This window comes from Bemisia tabaci, chromosome 7, assembly GCF_918797505.1.
Source record: "Bemisia tabaci chromosome 7, PGI_BMITA_v3".
Lineage (NCBI taxonomy): Eukaryota > Metazoa > Arthropoda > Insecta > Hemiptera > Aleyrodidae > Bemisia > Bemisia tabaci.
Window position 1 is genome coordinate 6,776,576 of NC_092799.1, and position 24,446 is coordinate 6,801,021.

The 24,446-nt window shown below is 41.6% G+C and overlaps 2 protein-coding genes across 3 annotated transcripts in view; one reads left to right on the forward strand and one right to left on the reverse strand.

Annotated features, from left to right (window-relative positions):
* LOC109032652 (uncharacterized) overlaps positions 1–1,329 on the reverse strand; it is a 99,271-nt gene extending 97,942 nt beyond the window's left edge. For both annotated transcript variants that reach the window (XM_072302476.1, XM_019044896.2), the window contains exon 1: positions 1,066–1,329. The gene's annotated coding sequence lies outside the window, so the exon portion shown is untranslated. The remainder of the gene's footprint in view (positions 1–1,065) is intronic.
* A 10,332-nt stretch (positions 1,330–11,661) lies between these two features.
* The window catches only part of Rab3GAP1 (RAB3 GTPase activating protein subunit 1), a 217,164-nt gene continuing 204,379 nt past the window's right edge, over positions 11,662–24,446 (forward strand). The window contains exons 1-5 of the mRNA XM_072303011.1: positions 11,662–12,079; positions 17,090–17,396; positions 18,056–18,192; positions 18,838–19,036; positions 23,248–23,483. Coding sequence (XP_072159112.1) covers positions 11,878–12,079; positions 17,090–17,396; positions 18,056–18,192; positions 18,838–19,036; positions 23,248–23,483 — 1,081 coding nt within the window. The 5' untranslated portion in view covers positions 11,662–11,877. The remainder of the gene's footprint in view (positions 12,080–17,089; positions 17,397–18,055; positions 18,193–18,837; positions 19,037–23,247; positions 23,484–24,446) is intronic.

Below are 24,446 nucleotides of genomic sequence, written 5' to 3' on the forward strand. Positions count from 1 at the left end.
GCACATTTCTCATGATATTTTCAGCTCGTCATAAAACCTGGAGTTTTTAAATTTTTAACATTTAAATGTCAAAGACATATAAAAAGGAAGGAGCAAGGAGAGTTCTCGGATTTGAAGAGTTATTCTTCCCAACGTATTGAAAACCCGTGAACACTTTGCCATACATTTACAATATTATTTCGTAGAAACTGTCAAAATTTAACTTTCTGCCTGGGCATTTGATAAAATGCCTGATTTCGTCGTCTCCCTCACTAATAAACGTAACTACATTGCAATATTGCCAATTTCCCTTCACAAATTGCACTTTCATCTAGAGAATAATGGGTATTTCTAACTGCAAATTTCACTGATTTTGCCTCTGATCTCATGCAAAAATCAGACAAATTCTGGACGAAAATTGCACTGGTACATTCTTGTAAAAAATCAAATTGTTTGTGTTGACTTTGCAACCTTGGAATGGAGTTACGTTCCTTCGTCAGGGAAGCTACGATTTGACTAATTGCCTTCGACAAATGAGGACTTATCTGTAACAATAGCGGATGTGAAAAATTACCTTTTCGAAACACATTCAAAAAACCGTTTTGGCATCGAGAAAATTTTGAGAAAATACTTGAGATGTGATCTTCGAGATCTGTACATTATGCCAGAGCCTAACATATCGACGGTGAAACTGCCAAACCACGTATCTCGGTTTGCGACGTCGCAGACTTCCTGTCATACTTTATTTTTTAAATAGAGAACTACTCAACGTCAGTTCGTGAAAACTTCCGAGATTTTTCCTCTTTGTGCGGAGAAATATCTGTGAAAATTGTAAGGAATGATATTGATTTGATCTCGATCAAAAAAATAAAACGTGAGTAGAGATTTTTAAACACCGCAAACGAGATACGTGGTCTGGTAGTTTCACCGTCGATATTAAATTTCTGTGTGAACAACACAGTTTTTTAAGCGTGCTTCTAAAAGGTGATTTTTCACATCCGTCATTGTCACATATAAGGCCTCAAATACAAAATTTTTTAAAAAAATATACAAGTTTTTTCAGATGCAAAGCAGCTGATTACGGACCTGATCGACAAGGGCGCGAGCGTCGGAGGAGCATCGACGAGCGTCACTGCGGGAGGGAGCGGGCGGGGGCACAAACACACACGAACACGAAGAGGAGCGCGGCGCGAGCACAGGACGAGATGCGGACGGCGCGGGCGACGAGGACGTGAGCGCAGAGCACACTGGAGTCACAGACACAGAAGCTGCATCGCCAGGATCCGAGGATGCGAGGATGAGACTGATGCCGGCGTCGGCGTCGCCGTGGTGGAGGATCGCCGTGCGCTGCGGTGGTGGTACACGATCGGCGCCCCGACGCCCCGACGCCCCGACGCCCGGCGCCGTATCGCGCAGCGTCCAGCAAAGTGCTAATGAGCCACCATCCGATGATACCCCTCAAAATGGACCAACAAGGCAAGCTACGAATTTGTAGACTACATAAAAAATCTACACTTTTTAAGCAATAATTATGGTATTACATACCAATAATTTTATAATAAGTAGGAATACTTATTATCCGTTCTAACTATTATTATAACTTATAAGTCAGTGTTAGTAATAAGTCAATAGATACTTAGTTTAGCATAGTCGTAGTGACATAGTTGTATTGCCTTTATGACAATAAATTAACAAGAAAAAATAAATAAAAAATCAACTAATCGACTACATATAAAGCGCAAAAATTACTGATCCATAAGCTGATCTCCGACATCATGATTTCATGAACTATGTGAAGCTGTGAGAAAAAATTCATATTTAAATGGACTGCATTATGCAAGTTGGAGCTATGAATTCTAGCCCGGTTTGAAAGCGACGTATGCGACATTAGTTTCCCTATGCACAGAAGTGTTTTTCTAGAAGAGCCAGAATTTATAGCTCCAATTGCAAAATGCAGTCTAAATAATGGAGACACCTGCAGTGAAAGTTATTCACACGTCTTTCTGGTTAAAACTTTATTACAGAGGGAATAGTTAATGCAGGTCAAATTGGCAGGGTAAAAAAAGCTCTTTACTTTATAAAGAGCTCTATTTTTTTCTCCCCTGAACTATTAACTGACCCTGAGCCTAACCCGAGTGATAAAGTGGTCATCCATAATAATGATGTATCATCTAGAGTCCCCTCATACTGAGAGTTAGGACAACAGCCCCTCGTGGAGTCACAAACGGGAATAAAGATTTCACAAATTGAACGTTTTTGTAATCTTTGATCGGCTCATTCTCAAATTCCTTTCTCCGTGCCTTCTCTGATTCCGTTTGTTCCTTGTCGAACCCGTGCCTAATTCCTCGGTCTATTCCAGATTATAATCTATTTGCAATCGAAGAAAATGTTATCTTTATATTCCCGTTTGTGACACTCTGGAGGCCTAAAATACGGGAACCAATCAGAAATGGATTCCAATTGTCTTAACTCACAGTATAAAGGGACTCTCCGAATTTAAGGTGATTTGATGGACGCCATATTTTGTTTCAAAACGACATGCGATATATCGCATTGATTAGTTACATTTTTTAATCTACTCGTCTTTTTTATCGAATTTTGAGATCGCAATTCTGTTGTCAGGAGACTAAAGAATTCACTTACCCATTTTGACAAAAAGATTCAACGTAATATAGGCGTGGTTTTATTAGAGAGAAAATATCGCATTTGAGTGCAGTTTCGATATCAGTATCGAATGCGATATTTTTCCTCTAAAAAAAACCATGCCTTTATTACGTTAAAGGATGTGTCCCATTAAGGGAGGTTTTTTGGCCCAAAAGGTTTGAGGCTCTAAGCATGCTAGCCTTTTAGTTTAGACCCTAAAACATTGAGAAACACTCATTTTAGCTGAACCGGTAGTATCTCTAAGAATTGCGAGCAGTTGAAGTTCACTGATTGAAGTCGCTAAAGTGGAAAAGCTTGACCACTGTATGCCCATCAAACGGACTGTGAACTACATTGGTGACCTAAGTATTGTTAATTACTTCAAAAACTATTCTCAGACTTAAAGGGTTACTTTTGCAACTACTGAAATTGAAAACATAGGTGAAGGTTTAAACAATAAGCCTTATAACACAGTGTACCCTCCGGCCAGTGCAGAGTAGGCAATTTGCACATCAGTGTGTGTAAAACGGTGTAACGTTGGAAGTATTTCTCCGATGTCAAAGGCGCTACTTGGAGAACGCGCGATCGCGCTTTACAATTAGACTGGGTACGAATAATTAATCAACGTGATACATGTTTCCTCCTCAAAATTTCATGGAGAACACGATTCGCGCGACAAAAATTACCAAAATCAACTACCAACTAGGATATGAGCGTTTTAATTGTACATTGGTTACGGGAAAGAATTGCCCGGTCACAAGAAACGCAATACTCTACGTGGGTCAAATCGCGCACCACAACGATTTTGGCATGCTTCTCTATCAAAGATTGTTCATTTCCCACCCTTTATTGTTCAAAGGGTAAACAATTTGCTATAGCTGAGCAAAACTTTCACGATTGAGATTGCTATATTTTCGTATCCCAAAGAGCGTCACGGTAACGTTCAGTTTGCGATCTGACGTACGTGGACCATTGTGTTTTCACGAGCGGAAGGTTTGAATTTACGCGTCAAGAAACATTAAACATTTTAGTTAAGAGTCAATTTAGTAATTTTCTTTAGTAATTTTTGTTGAAGAACCATGAATCAGAATGCTCAACTTCGAAACCGTGTCCAGCGGTCCATTCGGTCTGTTTCAAGACGTGAAGAACTTTGTGGGTATGAATCAGCTAGCTCCATCCAATCATCTTTCTCTGCGTCATATCGTGTCAGTTCTTGGCGGAAGTACAGACAAATTTAAATTTAAGTTATTGATACCAGTAGGCTGATTACCGAAATTTATAGATAAAGCTATGGACAAAGATGACGATGAGAAAACGGAGCGATCCTATAGTTGGAAGTAGGTAGTTGCCATGGACTAGGCAGGTAAGTAATGTACCAACTAACGGCATCCGATGAGAGAACCTTCATTTAGTTCATCATTTTCACCTTTAGTTTATAATAACCACCCATTTCAATCACTTGGATCGCTCCATTTTCCAATTTGTCTTTTTTCTCTATAGCTTTGTCTATCAATTCCAATAATCAGCCTTCTGAAGTTTCATGGATAAGGGCAATATGTGCCAAAACTACAAAATATATTGTGTGTACAAAATTATTTCCCTTTAAAATGAACAATATTTTGGTGGGAGGAAAAAGCTTTTTACTATTTTGAGACATTTTTTGGAAAATTATGAAGAAACGAGATCTTCACAACAATGTAATCACGCTGGTTCCTTTTTGCTAAACGCGATCCAAATACAAATACGCTGAAATGCCGTCTTCGCCTCTCGCAACGCCACTGAGGCAACATCATTTGGCATCGCAACTCAAATCCTGTTCATACCGGTCTATTGTGCATTTCCACGCCTAAGTGCCGATACTGGGTCTTTTATTGGGCGATTGTAATCCTCCCCCTCCCCCTCATCCACTACCCGCGTCTTTTGCAGTTAATTATGTTTTAACCGTTCCCCGGCGACCGTAAAGCTCCTGTTGGCCGAGGCGACTCGTCGTCGCGACCAGGTCAAAGGTCGTCCAAGACTGCCGTGCTTTGCGATGAATCGATTGCTCTGTCATTCAAATCTATGGGAAAGGATCGATTGTCGGGGTGTACCTTAACAATCGATTCTTTATCATAGCTACAAATGGAAAAATATCTACAGGGTCTTTGAAAAGTTCAGCTTCCCCCTGCTAACTTTCGAACGGTTGCACCTAGAAACACGAAACTCCGGGGGTATTCCTAGGTCAAAGGGCTACTTTTTGGCATACCAAAAATGTGCGAGGCCACTCACCGGCGCCTAAGTGGACCCTGACTCAAGTTTTTCAAGGAAAAACCCCCTTTTTTGATACGCCATTGAGAAGAACGTAAAAATGAAGGAATTTTGACAGAGACTGGAATTCTCTAGTAACACCTCCGATTCAAAATAGCGCGTGGTCAAAGGTTTGCAAGGACCACCATTTTGAATTGGTGATGAATTGCGCTAGGAGTCTTCATTCTACATCTTCTTTCGAATGATGCATCATTCAAAATTGAATTTAAAAAATAATTCATTTGGGGGTACTCGATACCATTTTCGAACGGTGACTGCTACAGACATCCGGTCTTGCCAAAATTCTTCCTTCCTTCACATTCTTTTTAATTGTCTATGAAGAGAGAACCTAAGAAATTGTCTAAGAAGAAACATGTTGAGCTAGGGTCCGCGTAGATGCCTTGTAGAGCTCCCTAAAAATTCGTCGTTTTCCGGAAGAAGGAACGCACCTCTGTTTCAAAGTAGCAAAATTGACTCAAGCGAATCAATTTTCTACAAGAATATACGTATGCAATCGTTGTCTAAATTTTTTTCTGATTTCCGCATGAGATCAGAAGAAAAATCAATGGAATTTTCAATCAAAATTTCTCTCGATAAAAATTCAATTTGCGAGGGAAAATTTGGCAACATTGAAATGTAGTTACGTTCTTTCGTGGGGAGAACGATGAATTTTCGATATGCCAAAAATTACTTCCCATTGACCTAGGAATGTTCATGGAGTTCCTATCTCGGGGCTGTTGAGGCCGTTCAAAAGTTTAGCCCTAGATAGCCGATCAAATTCCGAACAAATTCCGATCAAAGTAGAATGCTGATGACTGATGGTCACCATCTACCATCAAATTTTGACGGGCCGCACTTATTTGTTCAAAGTAAGATCAGAGTGGAGTGCCACCATTCATCATTTCCTGCCACAGGAAACATTTCTGCCAAGTTTTCATTTTAAAATGAAGCAAATTAATGAGTTTAGGACTGATGACTCCCGAAACTTTGATGCTACTTTGATCGGAATTGGTTCGGGAATTTGATCGTCTATCCAAGGCTTTAGCAGATGGGAGCCGGACTTTTTGAGGACCCTGTGTATAGTCGATGATTCACGTTTCGCCACCGTCTCCGCGGAGTCCCTATGCAAAGCGTGCTGATATACTGAACTCGGCGTTGTCGGTGGAATCCATCCGTATCCGCGCCGACGGAAAACCGCTCATGTTCAGTGCGATGTTCGGAGGAGTTGCGCGGTTTCCGGTTTGGGGGTGGTAATGGTCGAGGATGCACTCGGTGTGTGTTGAGAGTCGTTGGCTGTCGTGGTCGTCCCAAATACTGCGGCCGCGAGCGACGGCGGCGTGGCGCTCCGATTAGCAGCCACTCTTCGCCCGCCCCAGCGCCACTTAGAATCTCCACCGCCTTGCCAAATTTACTAGGGAAATTCCTAATTATTTTACAAATATCCACGAATCTATGAGCATAGAGGGGAAAAAAAGGAGGTGTTTGCATCTTGAGGATTGTTTACACCGAAAAAAATAATATGCTGTTTTAGCATCTAGGATGTCAAAAATGTGTCTGGTGATCTCAAGATGCTGCCTTTACTGCCTCCGCAGTTGAATTTGTATTCGCAGGATGTAAAATTAACTGCGGGGGCAGAAAAGGCAGCATCTTGAGATCACCAGACACATTTTTGACATCCTAGATGCTAAAACAGCAAATTATTTCTTTCGGTGTACCCCGTGACGTGCGTCGATATTCCGGCCTAATCCGGAATGGAAATGTGTCGCCTCCGCCAACAGGAGCTTTACGGTCGCCAGGGAACGGTTAAAACATAATTAACTGCAAAAGACGCGGGTAGTGGATGAAGGGGAGGGGGAGGATTACAATCGCCCAATAAAAGACCCAGAATCGGCACTTAGGCGTGGAAATGCACAATAGACCGGTATGAACAGGATTTGAGTTGCGAAGCCAAATGATGTTGCCTCAGTGGCGTTGCGAGAGGGGGGGGCGGGTGGGCGGCCGGCGGGGGGTTGAGTGGACGGGGCAGCTGTCCCCCCCTAGCCACGCCAGCAAGCCCCGTTTGGTGGGTGTGGGGAGTGCGACCCCCCTATGCCCCCCGACCCGGCCTTCCAGGGGGGTGAGTGGGAGACGCCGTGAGGCCAGGGGCGCCGGACGGCGGGGGGCCGCGGACGCTTGATCGGGGGATGCCCCGAGGGCGGTGCCCGCCCCGCCGTGGGGGCACCCGGGGCGCCCGGGGCGCGCGATGGCGCGCCGGCCTGGGCACGGCCCGGGCCCCCCAAAAGGGGCGGGGGGAGGGGGGTCGGGGGGGGTGGAAGCGGTTGCGCGGGTGCGGGGGGTGGGCTGCTGGGGCCCCCTCGGCCCGCCCCCCCCCGCCCGGCGGGCCCCCCCGTGTGCCCGCTGCCGCCGGCCCCCCGGGCCGCACGCGGGGCCGTGGGAACCTGCGCCGAGCCGGCGCCCCCGGTCCCGGGGGGGGCGGACCGGGGGCCCCGTCGGGCGCGGGGGGGGGGAGGCCCGGCCGGCGGGCGGGGGGTCGTGGGGCCCGGAGACGGCCGCTCGGCCCCGGGCGCCAGGGGCGGGTGGCGACGGGCCGCCCCGCCCCGGCGGGTGGAGGGCGCGGCCTGGTGCGGCGGCGCTCCCGGCCCCCGGGCCGGGGGCGGCGCGGGGCCGGGGCGGGTCAACGAAGGCCGCGGCGGGGGGAGTAGGGGGGGGGCCTCCCACCCCCCGAAGCCGCCCGAGCGGTGACCCCCGCGCCCGGGGCGGGCGGGGGCGGGACCCGGCCGCGGTGCCGCGGGGGTGCCCGGCCGCGGCCCCGGCGACGGGGGCCCGGCGGCCGCGCCGGGGGGGTAAGGCCGGCGGGTAGGCGCCGGGACTCCGGCTGCGGGGCGGCTGGCGGCGGGCCCGGCCCGCCGGGCCGGGCCCGGTCGGAGCCCCCCGGTCCGGCCGGCCGGGCCGGCGGGGGGGGCGCGGCGGGCCTGGCTAACCCCGCGGGGGGGGCGTCCCGCGGGGGCGCGGGGCGGCCCCCCCCGTCCCCGGGGGGTACCCGCGGCCGAGGGCCGGGAGGGCCGGGGGGCCCCCGCCCGAAGGCGGGGCCGCGTGGGGGGGGGACCGGAACGCGCGGCCCCCAACGCGGGGGCCCCCCGGGGCGGGCGTAGGGGGGGGGCCCCCCCGGGGGGGGGGGAGTAGGGGCGCGGCGGGGCCGGCCCGAAGCGGGGGCCGTGGACCACGAGGCCCCCTCGCGCCCTGGCCGTGGGGCCCGTCGGGAGAGCGGGCCGGGGGACGGGCTGCGGGGTGAGACGGGGCTGTGGGGGGGGGCCGGTGGTCGTCCGCCCGCCCGCGGGCCGCCCGCACGCCGGGGGCCCCCCTGCGGGCGGCGCCCCCGGGGGCCGCGGCGCCCGGGGGCGCCGCGGACCGGAGAAGGCGGCATTTCAGCGTATTTGTATTTGGATCGCGTTTAGCAAAAAGTAACCAACGTGATTACATTGTTGTGAAGATCTCGTTTCTTCATAATTTTCCAAAAAAAATGTCTCAAAATAGTAAAAATCTTTTTCCTCCCACCAAAATATTGTTCATTTAAAGAGAAATAATTTTGTGCACGAAATATATTAGTAGTTTTGGCACATGTTGCCCGTATCCATGAAACATCAGAAGGCTGATTTTTAGAATTGATAGACAAAGCTATAGAGAAAAAAGACAAATTGAAAATGGAGCAATCCAAGTGATTGAAATGGGTGGTTATTAAAACTAAAAATAAAAATGATGGACTAAAAATGGCTCTCTCGTGCGCTGCCGTTAATTAGTCCATTACTTACCTGCCTAGTGCATAGCAACTACCCACTTCCAACTATAGGATCGCTCTGTTTTCCCGTCGCCGTCTTTGTCCATAGCTTTGTCTATAAATTTCAATAAGCAGCCTACTGGTATCAATGACTTAAATTTAAATTTGTTTGTACTTCCGCCAAGAACTGACACGATATGACGCAGAGAAAGATGTTTGGATGGAGCTGGCTGATTCATACCCACAAAGTTCTTCACCTCTTGAAACAGACCGCATGGACCGCTAGACACGGTGCGAAGTTGAGTATTCTGATTCATGTTTCTTAACCAAAATTTAATTTAGAACACGATTCGTGCAACGAAAATTACCAAATTGACTCCTAACCAAAATGTTTAATGTTTCTTGACGCGTAAATTCAAACCTTCCGCTCGTGAAAACACAATGGTCCACGTACGTCAGATCGCAAACTGAACGTTACCTCTTACGCTCGTTACGCTCTTTGGGATACGAAAATATGGCAATCTCAATCGTGAAACTTTGGCTCAGCTATAGCAAATTGTTTACACTTTGAACAACAAAGGGTGGGACAACAATGTTTGATAGAGAAGCCTGCCAAAACCGTTGTAGTGCGCGATTTGACCCACGTAGAGTATTGCGTTTCTTTTGACCGAGCAATTATTTCCCGTAACCAATTTACAATTAAAACGCTTATATCTTAGTTAGAGGTTGATTTTGGTACCTTTTGTCGCGCGAATCGTGTTCGCCATGAAATTTTGAGTGGGAAACATGTATCACATTGCTTAATTATTCGTACCTAGTCTACTTGTGGAGCGCGCCCGCGCGTTCTCCAAGTAGCGCCTTCGACACCGGAGAAAACTTCCAACGTTACACCGTTTTACACATGCTAACTGATGTGCAAATTGCCTACTCTGCACTGGCCGGAGGGTACAGTGTGTTATACTGCCCCGCGTATGCGATAAATTTGAAAAATCGTGTTACAAACGAAGCAAATTGCGCGCTAAGGAGTTGATTGCAGGCTTTTTTGATGTGCCAAGCGTGATTTTCGAGCGAATTTTCCCATAAAAATATATTCAGTCGGCTGTAGCTCTTGTTTACAATAGACCAGTTCTGCTTAAGGTGGTTCGATGGACGCCATATTTTGTGTCAGAACGACGTGCGATATTTAGTTTCATTTTCTCAGCTACTTCCAGAAAAATCAGGAGTGGTTTCAGAAAATTGAGAATTTGCCCTAAAAATGTGTATTGCTTCATATGAGAGTACTTAATTAGCTGAGTTTGCGGTATTTTTTATTTAAAAAAAAAAAAAAAAAAAAAAAAAAAAAAAAAAAAAAAAAAAAAAAAAAATCTGAAATTATTGGAAACTGTAAAGAAAAATATTTAAAAATGAAACAAATGTGCTGCCTGGTGGCGTCAGCAGGTAAAATTTCCCATTTAAAAACTTATACCTCAGCAGATCGGGTTACTTGGAGGAGATATGACCGAAATACCTAATTTAGGAAGATATACATGTGTTAAAGTGGGAAAGGTATTTTTTAGATATCTTGATAGTTATTATAAATCATATTTTGGCTACTAGGGCGATGTTCCTCAGTTTTCAATATTTTTTTAAGGTCTTGTCTTTTTCATAGAATTTTCTGACTTTTCCCTGACCTGATACAATTCCCTAACAATTCCCAGTTTTACAGAACTATTGACACCCTGGTGTGGAGAGGTAGCGTACAGATGAAAAGTGAATACACGCACATACATAAAAAAAAAAGTATACATCGATTGTGAAACTGCAAGAACTCGAGAGACGCATTTCTTTGGAAAATTTACACATTTCTGAGTATTTTGTGTCATGGAGGATCCGAATCCGACAAAAATTGAATATTGAAGAGTCACTTAGTTCCCATAGCAGTCGATTAGTGTTTCACAATCTCTGCTCCCATTTGATCTTTTGAAACGAGGCCAAACCTAAGTCATGACTTGAAATTTTCTCAGAATATTCTTCACAACGGGAATAAAAACCATCAAATTTTCAAGAAATGGCGTCGAGTAGTTTTCTCTTTAGAAAATAAAGTATAACAAGAAGTTTGCAAGACTGCAAACCGAGAAAGACCTCTCCGTAGTTTCATCTTCGGTAGGTATGTACTGACCAGTCCATTAATGAAATTAGACTTTTAATTAATCACAGTACAATCATATTTTAAAATAAAAAATCGTTTAAAAGAAAAGAGGTATGACATTTTATTAAACTAAAATAATATGAGGTGGGAACACAAAATAGGAGCAAAGTCTTAAAAACTGACCCATCAAACTTTAAACAAAAAATGGTAAAAATGCCTGTGCTAAGAAGGTGAAGAGTTTTGCCAACTGAAACAAGCTGACACCTCCGGCAAACGGGTGCCGGATAAAGAAGCGATTCAATGTTCCCTCCAATATTTTATCTATTAAATTTAATCGACCGGAGGGAACACTCTATTCTTACAAACTGAAATAATGTGAAGCAATTGTCGCCTACTTTTTTATTATTATCTTACATTTAAAAAAATGGAAAAAATGGAACAGCACGTTCAAATAATCTATAATTACCTTCATTTTTATGAGATTCTACAGAAACTTCTTTGCAAAACGGAAACTTCACATTTACATAGCTTCTTAGCCCACACGTGTTTTTGCAGAAATATACTCTTACTAATTAAAGTTTCAAAAAGGGGCATATTTTTGTTTCGAATAAATGAGTAAACCATACATCGTCTTGCATTGAATTGATCCGAAGAACTCATCATGTGTCCGCATTGCATGGATTATTCCTCGATTAGAGGGATTAGCCCGCAAAGATGAACCGCTCCCTTGTTCGAGGTCCGTCAAATTGTATTTGGCGCCAAAAGAGAAGCAGCGAATGAGCAGGGTCCCGACTTCTCCGCCAGTGAGCGACTCATGCAAGGGGGTTCTTCCCTGCAAAAAGTAAACTTTCTTTGGTTATGTTTGATAACGTAAACAAAGGATGCAGTCGAGTGCAGTGATAGTGAAAGTTCAATTTCTGTAAATTAATTTGTAATACCAGCATAACAAGACATCAGATATTTGAATAAAGAAACAACTTCCTTTACTCTCCTGCTTTTTGGTGTGTGTTTATTTGAGTGCGTCGTTTTATTCTCTTTGTGTAATGTTCAAATCAGTTCAGTGACCATGATTCAAGATAGCTCCAGCAGTGAATTTTACCACCAGGATTTCACCACTGCATCTGAATGGGAAATATTTATTGCTCGCTTGGAAGAAATATTTTTTGAATGGAAGCTTTCCGAGGTCAAAATCAGTGGCATTCCGCTCACAAGAAATCAACTGTTCGATGGTCCTTGGGAGCAGCAGAGCGACACAATAAAATTTTCAGGTGAGATTTTCATTCGTTTTGAGAACATATTTTCTCTCAAGAGGGCTTTTTTTTTATCGCGGAACAGGGTGGATTGCAGTGGAATGCACTGAATCGGAATCCTGAGCGATCCGGGCCGATCCAAAGTGTTCCAAGTGATAAAAAAATCCAAACTTAGAATTTGGTTGGATTTGTCATTGTTTTGATTTGTTGGGGACGGCAACTTCTTCACATCAGGTTAGGATCACAGTGGATCGCAAGCTCGCCCCACCTCGGAAGAGCGATCCAGTGTTCCATCCTGATCCACCTGGAACGCTTTGATCACGGCTGAGGAACGAATTAAAAAAATACCAATATTCATCGTGATCCACTGCGATCCGCATAAAAAAAAGCCCTAAGGCAACCGTTTATGAATTGACAAGGTGGATACACCATGGTGGTCGCATTTCGATCTGCACTGACGCTTTAGAGACTTGTATCTCGCAGAGGGTACAAGTTTTGCCTTGTGATTGATGTACCCGACACGATGTGACGTAAAGAGGGTACGAGATGTACCCACCAGAAGTGTATCCATCTTGATGTGTACCATCATATCGTAGCGTGTAGAGTAATTTCAGTAAACAAGAAAGCCAGTATGCTGAGTATACTATGTAAACGGTCTTGAGAGGCAGCAAATAGAACTGAATTCTTGTTGTGAGTTAATGTTGATTCATAATTTTAAATTAACATATCTCAACATTTTACTATTTCAATGTCAGCATCACTGCAATTTTGGAATTCAATTTACGTAATGCCAAAAGTGTGGTTTTGGAGCATCATTCTTCCTGATTTTTCAACGAATCATTTTGAATAAATATTGTAAGTCATAGAACCAGAACGCGATTCTGTTGAAGTACTGTGGCAAAAGTTCAGCATTCAATCCTGCAGCCATCTTGATATTGTTGGCTATCCCTTGCATGCTGAACTAAGCTCTGAAAACGTACATCGCTCCTACCAAGACCTGCATTTTATTTATTTTAATGCCTGTAAAGTCTGCGTCAAATAAGTTAATGCACTTTTAGACATTGATAGAAGATTGTCTCATGTCAATTTTGCATGAAAAATAGATGCAAGAATCAAAGTGACGGAGCTTATATCCCAGTCTAAAAGTGTGTAAACGCACTCGGTGAGGACTCGAGTCAACTTTGTTTCTGTAAATAACTATTCCTGAAAACTTTTATGCGGTCAAAACAGAGGCAAAGCATTTGAATAGATTAGTTTTATTACATTTATCAGAAAAGGATATCTTTCATTGAAAAGTTTAGGTTTTTTTTCTTTTTTCTCTCTTTTTCAAACATTGAACCATCCGAAAAAATTGATGGCCCTCCATTGGATACTTTCTTCCAAGTAGGGCTTTTGGTCAAGAAATTTGCTTCTCTTTTCCCCATGTCTATTTCAATGTCGACCTCTCTTCGGTATAGCATTTGCAGCGCTGGATCTATAACCAGGAGGTCGCGGGTTCAATTCCCTGCTCAGCGACCTGAGTTTGATGGTTTCAAGCTGCAGTTGCCTTAGGAAGCTCTAACTGAAAACGCACTACCACACATATGCGTCATTTGATGTAGGGGGGGGGGGGGAGGAATGCAAATTTAAGTCGTTTTTTAAAGAGCTCGGTTCATGCAACTGGCAGAAAAGGAAATTAACGATAGTTTTCCCGGACAGTAAACACGCCTTTTGTTTTCCATCCAAGACTTCATAAATTCAGCCGCCAGAGTGAGGATAAATAAATTCAAGGGAGCTTTTAAAAAGCGCGGGAAGCTGAGCGTGAAAGTCCGTGCCGTGAGTTAACCCCCCCCCCCCCCCCTCCACCCATCTGAGTAACGATTCGCAATTCGATAGTTGACCAATGAAAAGACGGAAACGAGATATCGATCCATGAAATGGAAGAGGAATCACGTTCCAGAGGTTTCCCTCTCCCGGGAAACTCGGCGGCAGCTTTTTTCCCGGGCACCTAACACTCGTGTTCCCTGGAGCATCCCTAATTATTCAGTCTCCCTCAGAGCTGCTATTAGCGCCCATATTTATCGTTTATCGTACTATGGACCGATCCGGACATCCAACAAGCTTAAATAGTTGCATCAAGTCCCCGTCACCGCCGACCAACGCGTTTGTCGATCGAATCAACTACAGGCATTATGCGTAGGAAGTCAAAACGCCTTCAACTTTTTGAACGCAATACGGACATCCGTCGAGGTTGTATAGTTGTATCAAGGCGCCGTAGCAAGCGCGTCCCTTTGTTTATCGTTACAGACGAGTATAAGTTGAGAGAGGCCAGTCATAATGCCTTTAAATTGTCATTGGTGAATATTTTGGTTTTATTTCTATCCTTAAAATATTGAATGTAAAATATACCTTATACATGTATAGGTAATTTTACTTTTATTTTTTTAAATTTTTTCTTTACGAAATTATTACTTCATTTTGAAAACATTTATATTTTTTAAACATGGCAAATATTTGTAAGACCTTTTCCAAGCGACATATTTCTCAATGAGCCGCAGTTGTGCCCACAGAAACTGCAAAAATGAATAAACAAAGTAAAAAAAACCAAGAAGTATGCAATCTTTAGTTTTAACCCATTTGTACATCGATCTTTTAGAGTCAAATACGTCAAATTTTGAGCGTTTAGTTGCGCGTACTTCTCGCTGCAGCACAATCAAAGCACAAAACGTTAAAGAAAAAATTAAAGTGCTTTGGAAATCATTAAATTTGACACGGAACCACCAATATTTAAAAAACACACATTATATATGTCATTAATCTTCTTTGATAAATCGATACGTATTTTTTCCCCATCAATTTAAATGAGAGTAATCAATGCAGAGTGTGCAAACATTTCAAAATCATGTGTTAAAAAACGCTGACTGTGCGAGTAATATTAAAGCCTAACAGAGCGAAGCGGCGCGGCGTGCTGCCAGCGCGAGAGGCTCACCGGCGCCTACAAACCTAAGTGGATACTTCACGCATTGCACAATGCTTGAAGTATCCACTTAGGTTTGTAGGCGCCAATGCGCGTTTCGCGCTGGCTGCCCGCCCGCCGTGTGGCGGCGCCTGAAGCAACTATTTCGCAACAGAGGTGTTGCACAGTATTCTACAAAATTGAACGTATCTAGAATTTACAGGCATCCTCTAAAAGTACAGATCTTTCCTCGCAAAATAAATCAAGAAACTTATCGCACACAAGAAAAATCTAAGATCCTTTAGCTGAGGCAAATATCGAGGTTTATCCGGTTCAGGTATAACAAGGTGGGAATTTCTTGAAAGATAATTAAGTCCTGTTACACCAAAGAGGTCTAGAGAGTTTTAGTGAATTTTTTCTCATGGAATTGACGCCTCCCCATTTTTACCAAAACTTTCAACTATATATTATTCTCCGGTGGACCAAACAGACAAAACAAAAAAAAAGCAAACCCTCATTCTTCCAAGACATTATACATTTTCATCCAAAAACGTCGTGAGCAATGGTCGTTTGCATTTACATGTGGGCCAATTAACTTTGGGTGTCAACTGGCACGTGGACCAAAACTCCCGTGCCGAAAAAACGCGTGGACGTAAATTACTGGAAAAAACAGGTGCGCGGACAAAAAATCGTTGACGAAATGTCCTATAACCTTTTCTGCCCCCCCCCCCCCCCCGCATAAATGTGCCTTTTCTACTTAAATGCCCCTAACTTTGTTTTTTAGGTAGCCCCGCATCATACAATTTCTCATCAATATTCTGGGCTCCATCTTTAAAAATATATTTCTGTACGACGGCACGCTTTCGAAATGACTCAAAGAAAAGAGCAAGACATTACGCGGGGAAAATGTCGTGATCCAAGCACAAGAAAAACTCTACGCAAGATTTAAAAAGATTTAAACTTGCAGCCGATTAAACCAAAAAGCGCATAACTGTGTCTCACATTGCTTTATTACCTCTCATGTTTTATTTGTTGTAAATATAAAACTAAACAACACAACGGTTTGATACTTTCTTTGAAGTTTCCTTGCATTGTGTAGAATCTCCTTTCACAGTCTTTAGTCATATGTTGCCTACTGTCACCGTTAAAATAAATGAAGATGAGAGTAAATTAGACAGTATCTGATTTTGTAAGCAGACTGATTCTGGTTAAAGTTGATTGTTATCCTGAATCCACGCAACAATTACTCACAGATTGTTCATTTAAGGTCTTTCTTAAAAGTCTACGGCACTAATGTTTAGAAACTTTGTGAGGAGAGAGCCACAAGTCAAATATGTAAAACGGTAAACATTTCGTGTACTCATGCAATGTATATTAATTTTCGGGAACACAGCCTGCAGCGAACCCTGATGATGGGGCTCCATTAGCTCCGAAACGCGTCCCCTATATAGCAATTGAGTACGCGGAATTTTTATCTTTTTACACTTATGATTAGGCCGCCAGAAGCGCCTTCATTAGCCATAGATGCAACTTAACATACGTTGCGAATTCGCGAGACTACGCAGTATCCAAGTGCGGCAGTATCCCTCAAGTTTAACTTTTGCTTTTGCAATGTCTTAGTTTTTATCACTAACTAGCAATTTGACTTCTTGACGGAAACTTGTGTTGGTACTTTACGAATCCATTGTCTGATTAATTGATGTCCGTTTGATACCAAAAACTGAATATTGGTCTGATGATCGTGTTAACACTTAAATAACGTTACTTGGGCACTTTACTTTTCTATTTAGAGGAAATTCTCATTAAAAATTCAAATTGGGTTCTACAAGATGCAGGACGGTGGTTGACGCTGTAGATTTTCTCCTTTAGGGAATTACGACAATTCATACTGCACTCTGACTTTTATTGCATTGATTGCAAGAGAACCTGACTACATTATTTTGGATTAAGTTTAAATTTTGTTAAATTTAAAAAAAAAAAAAAAAAAAAAAAAAAAAAAAAAAAAAAAAAGAGAGAGAAGGAGCTTGTAAAATCAGCGAAGTTGGCACTTCCAAGTCGTTAACTTTAATTTTCCTTATTTTTTGTTTTTACAGATGTCGAGTATACAGTCACCCGTCACTTCCTGAAATTAGATAGCACCGACTCTGAAGACCCTCAATTTACAGGGACAGATTCAGGTGTGATCAAGCTGCAAGCTCTTGAAGACATGATGTCTCCAGAGAACGACTTCTTACCAGTAGTTTATGAAGAGAATGTTATGAGGCCGCACCCTCTCGTCAGATGGTATGGTCTACGAGACTTCATTACCATTGTTCCTCCGTCCAATCAGCCAGTATGCAATGAAGGCCGCATAAAAATGCTGCTCAGTTCTTTCTGCATTGCTCTTAATAATAGTGAATGGTGAGACATTTTTTTACTTGTTTGATCTTTAGCTTTTTAAGGGTGGAAAGGAGGGATTTACATCTGGTAAGCAGAAATCGAAAGTCGGTTGTCCCTTCCCGTTCGACCAGATAGAATAATCATATTGATTGTGAAAAATATTGAAAAGATCTAGTGCAATCAGGGTGTTTTATTTCGACGATCTGTTTGTTAAGTAAATTTTGTCCGTACTTGTGATCGTAGAATAACACTCAAGTGACTGTCTGCAGGGAGTGGGGCCTTAGTCTTTGGAAGCAAAATCTTCCGTGCAGTGATTGTAGTTGAGTCAGGTTGGAAAATCGAATTTTTGGTCTCGACAAGAAACGCTCCATGTGTCCTAAATAATAAGTTTTAAGCGCTTTAGTGCATTTTTGTGTTTATGAAGAATGTAAAATCGTACTATAATCTAAAAATTTCGTGGCTTGAGCAAGGGAGTCAAAATTCTGAATAACGTTTCGGCAAGTTTCAATTTCTTTTTCTCTTATATTCCAAGTCAGAAACTTGTGGCTATGTAAGGAAAGGCACCATGAAAGTTTTCAAATTACCAGGAACTCTTAAAAGTGGCGCGTTTATTCATCACTTCAATTTGTATTAGTTTCTTACTTCATAGAGATTACCTCTGTTTTCTTTTTCTTTCTCAGCAAAATTCCTTTGTTCATTCAAGCAAATGAACCGTGGCAGAACTTCTACTTAGGGATCTGCGAGGGAAAAGGAATTCGAGCAGAGTATGAAATGGCGCATTTAAGGCATATTCCACAAGGCTGTAAACATCTAACAGGTCTGTATATTTTGATCTATTTAAAATATCCATCTAATCATAAGCCATTGAAGTTTGTCTTGAATCGACTTACAACTTGGAAAATTCATCAGGAAGCATTCAGTACAAATAGATTCATGAATAATAAGTGTAATGTACAAATACATTAGAGGATGTCTGCTTTAATCTATGGATTCTATTCTTTTTTTACTCGAATTTCAAGTTTACTTATATGATGAATTTAAAATGAATAATGTGTTGATTCAGTGCTGACAAGCAGATTTGATATGTCTCTGGAAAATCATATCTCTTCTCATATGAATTTATTTTACTCAAACAGTTTTCTGTATTTTCATGATCAAATTTGTGTTTTATTTTTGAATGGGATTTTTAAATTGACGGAGTCTTATGTCAAGTATAACTCTTAATTTTCCATGTATGAACTTTTTTTGGAAATATTCATTTAATCTCCTGTTTCCTCTGAAATGTTAATGAAGAAACATATCTTGGAGCAAAAATGAAACAGGTCAAAAAGGCCAACTATGATCGGCCTTCAAAATACTAACATCAAAATGCTATATTGCAACCAGTACAACAGACCTATTTCAAAGAAAACTAAAATCGTCAATGTCGGCATATTTTCAAACCTTATTTTGTATTTTCCAGGAATTTTACACGTTTTCAAGTCGAAGATTGGCAGTCCAATTCCCTTAAACTCAACGATAATATCTGCTAGATTCTCGTACTCTTTGCACAATTGGACGAGTTTTGTCTGGCAAATAGAACCTCCAGATTTTGATTCAAGTTATAACGATGCACAACTATTGAGTCAATTACCTTTTGGTACCACTTTCGACCCTGTCAGGTAATTTGTCATTTTCTAATTCTTAAAGCAGACTTGAAATGTAGACAGCTGCAAGACACTCAACTCTCTCCTAAAGAAAAAAATGCTCAAAATAATTTCCTTTAGAAAAGATTCTTCAGAATTTCTAATTTCATCATCACCATTTGGAACATGCAAATAATGCAATGTTCAAGAATTTTGTCAAATTGCTACAAGATGAAAAATGTTGAAAATAAAAACAAGGTTTAAAATAATGTGGAATTATTGTTTCAGGAACATCATTTGCAGTTTTCATCAACAGTTCCCTTTTATGAACTTTGGCAATCCATCAATTTTTTCAACGCGTATCCTTAATAACTTTTTAAACTATTGATAACTGAATGATTCCAGAAAAGTCCTTCAATACGTACTTTAGTGGGCTCAACTCTTCATTTGAACATCCATCAGGATGATATCTTGCTAAGACTGCTTTAAGATAAGTTTAGTCCAAAAAAAGAAAAAAATCCCTATTTCTTCAAGTCGAGTTCATATCAATGGTGAAAGTTACCCAACACGTATCCCAATTCCACTGTTTCAAAATCTCTTGTGTTTTTTCTCTCCTTAAAGGAAAACATAAGAACGCTATTTTCCAGCATTTTCATAGAATATTTTGTACAGAATAAAAAAAAACCCAGACAAGTTCCTTGTGATGTTGCATCGTAGTTTCCTTTTGAAAAAATCAAATTTGACGACAAATCTGCAATGCCACAAATTGAAATAGGTGTTTTGCAACTTTCGCAATTGAAATTTTATTGAAAGCCTGAACAATTTCTTTTATTTTTATCGTCCTTATCATTTTTATGAAAAACTAAACATGTTCTTTCATTCCATTTCAAGTCTTATAATCTGAAAATACATCTAAAGTGAGAAATTCTTTTGACGCTTTCTATCGTATATCTCACATTTAAACATCACTGTCACGACACCAAGAAAAAAGTATGTGCCAGAAATAACATATTGAGGAAGCTAACGGGAACAAACTGGGGAGCCGAGCCACACGTTCTGCGCACGACAGGCCTTGCACTTAGTATCTCTGCTGCAGAATATGCTGCGCCTGTTTGGAGAAATTCAAGCCATGCAAAGCATGTGGATGCAGCAGTTAATGAAGCCGCGCGTATCATATCCGGCTGCCTGAAACCAACTCCTATCGACAAAGTCTACCCACTGATTGCAGTAGCACCACCAGCCATCAGAAGAGACGTAGCAGCCGAGATTGAAAGGAAAAAGCAGGCTCTAGATGATCGACACCCTATGTCTCAACACCAAGTGCAACCGTCAAGACTAAAGTCCCGTAAAAGCTTCATACAAACAACTGCTCAGCTCGCAACCACTCCCACTGAACGTCGAATAGAATTGTGGATGCAGAAAACCCCAAACCCCATCGTAGAATTGAGAGAAGAAGGATCCGCAGGTTTCCATTTGCCGTTTGGCACATGGAAGAATCTGAACAGACTACGGACAGAAACAACCCGCTGTAAATCGAACATGGTGAAATGGGGATATGGCACCGACGACAGATGTGAATGTGGAGAGATCCAGGATTTTGAACATCTCCTAGGATGTCCTCGAATGAAATCAGTCTGCACTAGGGATGACCTAATTTTAGCAAATGACGCTGCAACTAATGTTGCTAATCACTGGAGCTCCCAGATTTAAAGAGCCTCCCAAAATTTGGCCCCTTTTTAGGTATTCGATTCGACCATCGGACCAAGGTTTAAATGGAAGCTTATATTAACAGAAAACTCAGGAAAAAATTTCAAGATGAGTATAGGAACCGTTTTCGAGTTACGGGGGGGCAAAGGGGTCACAATCCGGCCTAATTTTTTGCTGTTTTCTTGTAGAATTGATGTATCGGCGGGGTTCTTATCGTTGTTTACGCATGTGTAGCACATGGATTCCTACGTGTTTTTACACGTAGAATCGATTTTTAACGTTGCCGAATCGATATACTGATCAGTTAAATCGATTTTGAACGATTTATTAAGGAAAATCGATGATTTTTCAGGATCGAAATTGTTTATTTTCGATTCATGAATGAATAAATGCATCTGAAATGACTGAAGCACACGTAACCCTATGTATTTTGATACGTAGAATTGATTTTTAACGTTGACGAATCGATTTATCTATCGTTTGTATCGAATTTTTGCGATTTTTTACGGAAAATCGATGACTTTTCGGAATTAGAATCGGGTTTGCTCCATCCGAGATCGGAGATATGTACCCAACATGATTGGAGCACATCGACTCTTACGTATTTTTATACGTGGAATCGATCTATAACCTCGATAAGTCGATATATCGATCAATTGTATTGAATTTTTTCGATTTTTTGCGGAAAATCGATGGTTTATCGGGATTGAGATAGGTGTCTCTCCATCCAAGATCGGAGAAATGTACCCTTTATGATTGGAGCACATCAATTCTTACGTATTTCTACACGTAGAATCAATTTTAAACGTCGACGAGTCGATATATCGATCTGACATACACAACTCTTGCGATTTTTTACGGATATTCGATGGTTCTTTTGGACTGGCATTGGAAACATCTACCAGACATGACTGGAGCACATCGATTCGTTTGTGATTATTCTCGCAAAATCAATTTTTAAGAAGTCGACGAGTCGATACATTGACTGGTCATATTGATTTCTTGTGATTTTTATGGAAAATCGATTTTTTGAACAGGAATGAAATTGGTTACTAACGGTCCGAGGGTGGAGATATGCACCTGACACGGTCGGAGCACGCCGTTTCCACGTACTTTTACACGGAGACTCATTTTTAAGGTTGACGAGTCGGTTTGGCGATCTGACAAATCAATTTTTTGTGATTAACGGATATCCCATGGTTTCTTGAAGTTAAAATAATTTTGATTTTTATCAAAATGGGAATGGAGGAATGCACCCAACACGAGATGATTCTACGTGTAAAAGTACGTGGAAACGGCGTGCTCCGACCGTGTCAGGTGCATATCTCCACCCTCGGACCGTTAGTAACCAATTTCATTCCTGTTCAAAAAATCGATTTTCCATAAAAATCACAAGAAATCAATATGACCAGTCAATGTATCGACTCGTCGACTTCTTAAAAATTGATTTTGCGAGAATAATCACAAACGAATCGATGTGCTCCAGTCATGTCTGGTAGATGTTTCCAATGCCAGTCCAAAAGAACCATCGAATATCCGTAAAAAATCGCAAGAGTTGTGTATGTCAGATCGATATATCGACTCGTCGACGTTTAAAATTGATTCTACGTGTAGAAATACGTAAGAATTGATGTGCTCCAATCATAAAGGGTACATTTCTCCGATCTTGGATGGAGAGACACCTATCTCAATCCCGATAAACCATCGATTTTCCGCAAAAAATCGAAAAAATTCAATACAATTGATCGATATATCGACTTATCGAGGTTATAGATCGATTCCACGTATAAAAATACGTAAGAGTCGATGTGCTCCAATCATGTTGGGTACATATCTCCGATCTCGGATGGAGCAAACCCGATTCTAATTCCGAAAAGTCATCGATTTTCCGTAAAAAATCGCAAAAATTCGATACAAACGATAGATAAATCGATTCGTCAACGTTAAAAATCAATTCTACGTATCAAAATACATAGGGTTACGTGTGCTTCAGTCATTTCAGATGCATTTATTCATTCATGAATCGAAAATAAACAATTTCGATCCTGAAAAATCATCGATTTTCCTTAATAAATCGTTCAAAATCGATTTAACTGATCAGTATATCGATTCGGCAACGTTAAAAATCGATTCTACGTGTAAAAACACGTAGGAATCCATGTGCTACACATGCGTAAACAACGATAAGAACCCCGCCGATACATCAATTCTACAAGAAAACAGCAAAAAATTAGGCCGGATTGTGACCCCTTTGCCCCCCCGTAACTCGAAAACGGTTCCTATACTCATCTTGAAATTTTTTCCTGAGTTTTCTGTTAATATAAGCTTCCATTTAAACCTTGGTCCGATGGTCGAATCGAATACTAAAAAGGGGCAAAATCAGCCTCTTTTTTGGAGGCTCTTTAAATTTCTTTTAATACATTTTATAACAAGGTTTTAAATACATTTTATTAATGATTTTTTTTGTATATGTCTGTTACTCCGGACACGGAAGAAGAATCGTATATCAGATCTTAGTAATTTGCTTTCTTTGTTTTCAGTAAGTTGATGTTGTACGTCTCTTGGCCTGAACTGTTTGAAACTTCTGTGGTAGACAGTGAAAGTTACACCGACTTGGAGCCTCTACAGGCAAAAGATTGGTCTGTCAGCGTTAAATATTATGAGAACCCTTCTTGCTTACTGTCTGATGCCTTGACTGAATTTTTAGGAGTTTGCTCTGGAACTAGAACTGTACAGGAATTGATTGGTGATATTATTCAGAGGAATCAAGCCCAAGGTATTATCTTTTTGTCTGGTTTTTCTTTATTTTTGCTCTCCCAAGCTATTATTCCAGACCAAGTACTTATGAAATTTGTTTGGTGTATCATTTTCTTTAAATGTAGCCAATATTTCTATGAAATGAAGAAATGAGTTTATCTCATGAAGAATTTCGTCAATTTATACAGACGCTCAATTTTTTTTTTTTTTTTTTTTTTTTTATCCTACAATTTATTATGTAACTTATCAACGGCATAAGTCCGCAATCACCTATCTCGTTGGCGGTGTCTGAAAATCTCCGCGAATTTTCTTCACACTGGGAAGATAAGTCAAGGCAGTTTTAAAGAATTGCTGTTGAGTAGTTTTCTGTTACAAAAATAAAGTATGACAGGAAGTCTGCGGTGTCGCAAACCGAGTTATGTGATTGCCGACTTACACCGTCAATATGAAGGGCATCATAGGTGAAGGAGTTGGGTGATTTTAAGAGACAAATAATTAAATTTGAAGAGGAGCATGGTTGCTTTTGATGCAAGTGATTTTTAAAATGATACATTGAGGCAAAAAAAAAAATGATGTATATCGAGCTCAATTTCCTGACAAATGAGAAAAAAAAAAAAAAAACACTGCAAAGGACTTTCCTGACAAAGGAGAGATGTTTTACTTGGAATAATGGGTCAGTTGCGCTGGTCACGGAATCATGTTTTGATGCTTAATTCTTGTTATTAAAGACCCTTTGAAAAGTCGGGTTTTTGACGTCATCCACCGCGGCAGTGACACCTTTGGTTTCTTCCTCTTCTAACTAATCTCTTCACGGCGAAAGTGTTATCTCCTGATAAGATCTTTAAAGTGCGAATCCGTCTGTTTCTTGAGTTTGTTTACGTTTAATGTCGTTGAAGTTTTGCGTTGCACCCTCTGCATCACTGATCGAATAAAAGAGGAAAAAACCAAGGGTGTCACTGCCGCGGTGGATGATGTCAAAAAC